Source organism: Dipodomys ordii, unplaced genomic scaffold, assembly GCF_000151885.1.
Source record: "Dipodomys ordii isolate 6190 unplaced genomic scaffold, Dord_2.0 Scaffold2, whole genome shotgun sequence".
NCBI lineage: Eukaryota > Metazoa > Chordata > Mammalia > Rodentia > Heteromyidae > Dipodomys > Dipodomys ordii.
Window position 1 is genome coordinate 22,639,636 of NW_012267218.1, and position 6,904 is coordinate 22,646,539.

General features: G+C 41.9%; 1 protein-coding gene across 1 annotated transcript in view; it reads left to right on the plus strand.

The window, feature by feature from the left end:
* Tmed10 (transmembrane emp24-like trafficking protein 10 (yeast)) overlaps positions 1 to 6,220 on the plus strand; it is a 36,632-nt gene extending 30,412 nt beyond the window's left edge. Inside the window, exons 4-5 of the mRNA XM_013017292.1 lie at positions 4,406 to 4,532; positions 5,449 to 6,220. Of these exons, the coding sequence (XP_012872746.1) occupies positions 4,406 to 4,532; positions 5,449 to 5,570 (249 nt within the window). The 3' untranslated portion in view covers positions 5,571 to 6,220. The remainder of the gene's footprint in view (positions 1 to 4,405; positions 4,533 to 5,448) is intronic.
* Positions 6,221 to 6,904: the final 684 nt, after the last annotated feature.

Here is a 6,904-nt window from a genome sequence, read left to right on the forward strand (position 1 = left end):
CCAGTCGCGGGGCCTGAACTCTGGGCCTGGGCGCTGTCCCTCAGCTCTTCAGCTCAAGGCTAGCGCTCTACCACTTGAGCTACAGCACCACTTCCGGCTTTTCTCTTTTTGCTTATGTGGTGCTGAGGAATCGAACCCAGGGCCTCAGGCATGCAAGGCAAGCGCTCTACCACTGAGCCACCTTCCCGGCCCCTAATCTTAATTTTCTATCTTCCTTAACTATCCTGCTATAGTTTCCCTCTAAACAACTTGGTCCTTTTTAATCATTAGAGAGGTTCAGAAGGTCAGTGATCCATCTTTAGTAGCAATTTCTTAGGTGAGAGTGGTTTGCTGGAGTTACCTATAAGAGGAACCAAAAAATTGTGTCCCTGTCTTACTTAGTGGATTAACAGGAAATTCAATTGGCAGCAAATTTAGTTGGCAGGCTGCCACAATTAGGACTATAAGTCTTCAATTTTTTTTTTTTTTTTGGTTGGTCATGGGGCTTGAACTCTGGGCCTGGGTACTGCACCTGAGCTCTTTAGCTCAAGGCGAGCACTCTACCACTTGAGCCACAGTGCCACTTCTGCTTTGGAGCTTAATTGGAGGAGATAAGAGTCTCAAGGACTTTCCTGCCCAGGCTGGCTTTGAACCAAGATCCTCAGATCTCAGCCTCCTGAGTAGTTACGATTACAGGTGTGAGCCACTGGTGCCTGGCTCAAATTATTCTTTTAACTTGTGAGATTTAAGTCTTGATTCAGACTTACCAATCTCTGTTACCAGATGATGGATACTGGGTTCTCTCAACTTCCCTGTTACCATACAATCACTGGTCCTTGAAAACAACACATGAAAAGAGGTCTTACAATAAGGAGAGTCTCATGAGGTAGAAGTTTTAGCAAGAATTTAAGTTAGAAGAATATATACTGTAAAGATTGGGAATAGTTTTTTTTTTTCCGTCTATAATCTACATTGTAGCCATCCTTATTAGTACTGGGTTTAATTTCATCATGCCTTTTGGGTTTTAGGCTTAGCTGGTTTCACTTCCAGTTCCTTCTAAATTTCTATTTAGAGACCCTGAAATATTTGATGTCAAAGAAGTTTCAGGCCACTGCCTTTCTACTATTTCATTCATTCATACTAGAAGACAGTAAACAGACTAAAGTTCAACTGTGTATTATCTCTTGTATTGATATGTTTTTCCTGTAGGATATCCTCCCCTCCCCTCCCCCCCAGTCATACATGAAATAAAACAACCACTATACCCTCAAGGTTCATGTCAAACCTGGCATTTGGAGAATTTGCTTAGTGAATAACCACTGGTTAAATATTATGCCTACATAAGCTTTTCTGCAGCTGCCAGTTATTATTAACTCTGTGCAACATTTTACAAATATAAGAAAATGTGCATACAATGAAAAAAATGTTTAGGTGTCTATTTTAAAATTTAGTGTCTATTGCAAATTGATCACCATGTTTTTATGTGCTTTATATATCAAACTCAGTTGTTTTTTATTGTGTTTTGTTTTTAATTCTGGTACTGGAGCTTCCACTCAGAGCCTAGGTGCTGTCCCTGAGGTTTTGTTGTTGTTGTTTTTTGTCGGTCGTGGGGCCTGAACTCTGGGCCTGGGCGCTGTCCCTCAGCTCTTCAGCTCAAGGCAAGCGCTCTACCACTTGAGCTACAGCACCACTTCCGGTTTTCTGGTGGTTTATTGGAGATAGGAGTTCAGGCTCACGACCAACTCAATAAATAAATAAATAAAAATCTTAGACTAATTTTAGAGTAAAAGTTTAAAGCTGTGAGATTTTATCAACAAACCAGAATTCTCTGAATTTAGTGTTGGGGCGTTATCTTAACACTAGAGTAACATTTGCCTTTTCATTTCTATGTATTATTGGAAATTCAGTGGCTTTTCTTCTAAAATCCAGTTTGACCTAAGATCTGTAATACTTTTTATACTAAGATTGTTTATTTCCTAAAATGAGTGAAAGTATAGAAAGTGACATATTAAAGTCAGAAATCTGGGGGCAAGGCAAGGTAGTTCAACCCCATAATCCATTATCCTAGCTCCTTGGGAAGCAGAGATAGGGTTCAAGGTTCAAGGCCAGTCCCCCTTCCCCCAAAAAAAATTTATTTAGAAGAGTATGCTGATTAATAGCTATTTGTACAGTGGTACACAAGTGTCATCTTCATAACATGGGGTAGCATAAAACAATACCCAATCTCAAAAATAACTGGTGCAAGAAAGAGCTAAAGACTTAGTGCTAGGGCTGGAAATGTGGTTTACTTGAGAGTGCTTGCCTAGCTTGCATAAAAGCCTGGGTTTGATTCCTCAGTACCACATAAGCAGAAAAAGTCGAAAGTGGCGCTGTACCTCAAGTGGTAGAGCGCTAGCCTGGAGCAGAAGAAGCTCAGGGACAGTGCCCAGGCCCCTGCCTTCAGTCCTAGGACTGGACAAAAAAAAAAAAAAAGACAGTGCTAGTATATCTGCTGACAAGCATGTTGCCCTGAGTTTAAACCCTAATACGCTCCCTGCCAAAAAAGAAAAAAATCTAGAAATATAAGCAATAAGTACATCTTACTTTATAGCTTTCCATATAATAGTACTTCTTACCAGGGTTTTTTTTGGGGGGGGGCGGGGCGGGGAGCGTGTTAGCCATAATGTGGCTCTCCTCTCTCTCTCCTCTCCCCTCTTTCCTCTCTCACCTCCCCCCTACCCTCCCCTGTCTTCCTCTCCCCTCCCCTGTCCTCCCCTCTCCTCTCTCTCCTCTCTCTCTCCTTTCCTCTCTTCTCCTCCCTTCCTCTCTCTTCCCTCCTTCCCTCCCCCCCCCCCCTTTCACCAGTCTTGAAGTTTGAACTCAGGGTCTGGGCATTGTCTCTATCCTTGAGCTGCTTTTGCTCAAGGCTACCAGTTGAGCCATAGCTCCACTTTCTGCTTTTTTGGTAATATATTGGAGACAGGAGTCTTATGGACTTTCCTACCCAGGCTGGCTTTCAGACAGTCTCCTCTCCCCCACCCTTTCTTTTGTGCTAATCCTGGGGCTTGAACTCGGGCCCTGGACATTGTCCTTAAGCTTTTATGCTCAAGGCTAGCACTCTACAACTTGAACCACAGCTCTACTTCTGGCTTTTTTGCTGGGGAATTGGTTAATTTCGCTGGTTAATTAAAACTGCGATGCTCAGATCTCACCCTCTTGAATAGCTAAGATGACAGGCATGAGCCACAGGTACCAGGCAGTCTCCCTTTCTAGCCCAGGTCAGTCTCATATATTATCAGTCTTTCTGCTCTGCCTCCCAAGTGCTAGGATTGTCGTCACCATGCCCGACATAAAGAGGTTTTAATTAAAACAATCCCAACATAAAAAGGTTTAAATTAAAAGTATTTTTATGCTAGGTGCTGGTTTATACCTGTAATCCTAGCTCTACTAAGGAGGCTGAGATCTGAGGATCTAGGTTCCAAGCCTTCCCAGGGAGGAAAATCAGAAGTGGCTCTGAGTGATAGAGCACTAGCCTTGAGCAAAAGAACTCAGGGACAACACCCAGGGCCAGAGTTCAAGTGTGGGGATTTTAGAAAAGTCTAAGAATGAATGTTACTACTAATTTATAGGGAAAGGTAGAAATTCAGATTGCAAGCTAGGTGCTGGTGGCTCTACTCCGCTTAGTTAGCCTAGCTACTCTGGAAGTAGATAGCAAGAGAATTATGAGAATTATGGTTCAAGACCAGCCCAGGCAAAATGTTCACAAGACACCCCCCCCACACACACACACTTCCACCAATAGTAGGGTTCTGTTGTATGCCCCTGTCATCTCAACTGCATGGGAAGCATACTTAGCATATCAGAATCCAAGCCAGCCCTGGGCAAAAAGTGAGACCCTATATCAAAAAATAAAGTATGGTTTTTATCTCCCAATCACTTTGGCATCCATCCTCTCTCATATTGTTACCTACATCACAACTCAAGGGTTTCATCACAGCATCTCAGCGTTATTATCTCATTCAAATGGCTTTGATCTTATTTTATGAAATATAATTGTAACATCATTACAAATCAAAACTAACATTTTTTAGGGCTGGGGCTTTGAAGATGTTCTTATTTGAATATGACTAGAATATGGTTAATAACTTACTGCCAAAGAGTAAATAAATTTTATGTTTTTACCTTAAAAGTAAAGCAAAGGCTGGAGGTATAGTTCAAGCAGTAGAGCACCTATCTGGAAGAGGCTCTTGATTTCAAACACCAACACACAAAAAAAGCCAGATTGTCAAATGTGCTAGGATAATTGACAGGAAAGAATTTAACTCTGGTAAACTTATTTTTTAAAAAAAGGCTCCTATTTGTTTTATATTTTTTACCAGAGCAGGTTTTGGGGTTTGGTTTTATTTTGTTTTCCAGAAAGAGGATTCTTAATTCTTTTCTTTTTTAGATTGCAAAAGTCGAGAAACTCAAACCGTTAGAGGTGGAGCTCCGACGTCTAGAAGACCTTTCAGAATCTATTGTTAATGATTTTGCCTACATGAAGAAACGGGAAGAGGAGATGCGTGACACCAATGGTGAGATGAAGGCAATTATTTCTCAATAAGTAATCCAGGAGGGAGACAGATCCCCAAATATTAAATTCTGGGATAGCCTTTACTCAGTTTTACAAAAGCAGGGTGTCATGTATGGAAAGAAAATTGCTTGTTTCAGTGCCATTGCTGTTGAAGATTAGGTCAGTCTTGTTAGATTTTCAGAATAGATTTTTTTTTTCCTGATAGTGTTTTCTATTGGCCTATAGGTTAGCAAATTGATACCACTAATCTTTGTACTTTGTTTTTTGTTTTCAGTGCTGAGGATCAAACTCTGGGCCCTGGGCATTCTAGGAAATCACTTTACCACTGAGCTACATCCCTAGCCCTTGGTTTCTTAAGTTGGCTTTGAACTAGCAGTCCTTTGCCTTCACCTCCCAAGACTTGGGATCACAGGCCTGAACCACCACACCTAGCTTTTTTTTTTTTGTCGATCCTGGGGCTTGAACTCAGGACTTGGGTGCTGTCCCTCAGCCCTTCAGCTCAAGGCGAGCGCTCTACCACTTGAGCCACAGCGCCACTTCTGGTTTTCAAGTGGTTTATTGGAGATAAGAGTCTCACAGACCTTCCTGCCTGGGCTGGCTTTGAACCGTGATCCTCAGACCTCATCCTCCTGAGTAGCTAGGATTACAGGCGAGAGCTACCGGTGCCTGGCTTTTTTAAAAACTGTTATTATAAAGGTGGTGTACATAGGGGTTACAGTGATATAAGTCCAGTAAAGAGTATGTTTTTGGACAATGTTCATGCCCAGCTTTTAAAAAAATGAAATTTTACTTTTAATACTAAGGGTCGGGATGAAATTAATTGCCTGTCTAGTGAGTAGAAGTTAATCAGTTATTCTGTAGTTAGGATTAGCCGTCTGACTAGGCTTCATTGCATTTCCAATGTTTTTGTTTTTTAGAGTCAACAAATACTCGGGTCCTGTACTTCAGCATCTTTTCAATGTTCTGCCTCATCGGACTAGCCACCTGGCAGGTCTTCTACCTGCGTCGCTTCTTCAAGGCTAAGAAGTTAATTGAGTGATGAGGCCCAGTCTGCTCCCCACTTGTGTGTCAGTCAGCAGAACAGCACTGGGACATGCGTGGTCTAATCCAATGCCATCCAACGCTAGCACCATCAAGGCCCAGTGGAGCTTTCTTGCAAGAACTGATCTCTTTTTGTGTGGGGGGCCCTGGGCTACTACCTACACCCAAAAGTCAGTGAGGGACTTCTTTTTAACTTGGTAGAATTTGGACTGGTTTTGCAACATTAAGACTATTATTAGAGTCATCTATGACAAAAAAAAAAAAAATAGAGGTAACCTAGATAATGCCAAACCCAGCATTTGTCCTGGGTTTCCTCACATGATTTGTTCGAACCATGTTGGCTTTCTTCTCCCACTTGCTCCCCAGCTTGGGCTTTCACTCTAGTTCTTTTACCAAGAAATGTATGACCATGTTGAACTTGTTTCATACTGATTGTCCTCCTTGGGTTTCCTTGTGAAAACATCCTGAACTTTCTCTTCGCCCTTAGGTGAAATGTTTACATAGCTTCTGGTGATACCCTTTCAGAATTTTATGTCCATAAAAGGGTCATGGATGTGACACCTCATAAAAGTGAGCTTTGAACTGTAGATAAACCCTAAAGAAAATCTCATTTCATACTATTAAAATATTTGTGCTCAATTGCTTGAACTTTTTTCTTTTCTTGTATGTATTTAGTTCTGTGCAGTTTTACCATGTGACTGTTTTATTCATGTGACCATCCACAGTACAGTAAGTTCCATCACAGACCTTTCATGCTGCCCTTTTATATCATAGTCATTCGCTTCCTTACCCAGTGACCTCAACCTCTGCAGTCACTACTCTGCTCACAAGTTCCTTTAATTTTGTCTTTTTCCATGTATTATATACATGGAATCAAACAGAATGTGTAACATGTTGAGATTGGAATTTTCAGGCAGCATAATTTCTATCAAATTCATTGCAGTTGTTGCACATATCAGTAGTTTGTCCCTTTTTGGGAGATTGGGCTCGGTCCCTAAGCTTTTATGCTCAAGGCTAGTGCTCGACCACTTTGAGCCATAGCTCCACTTCTGGTGTTTTTGTTGATTAATTGGAGATAAAAGTGCTATGGAGGACTGGGAAGGTGGCTCAGTGGTAGAGTGCTTGCCTTGCATGCATGAGACCCTGGGTTCAATTCCTCAGCACCACATAAGCAGAAAAACCCGGAAGTGGGGCTGTGGCTCAAGTGGTAGAGTACTAGCCTTGAGCTAAAGAGCTGAGGGACAGCGCCCAGGCCCAGAGTTCAGGCCCCAGATTGACAAAAAAAAAAAAAAAAAAGTGCTATGGACTTCCTGCCCAGGCTGGCTTCAAATG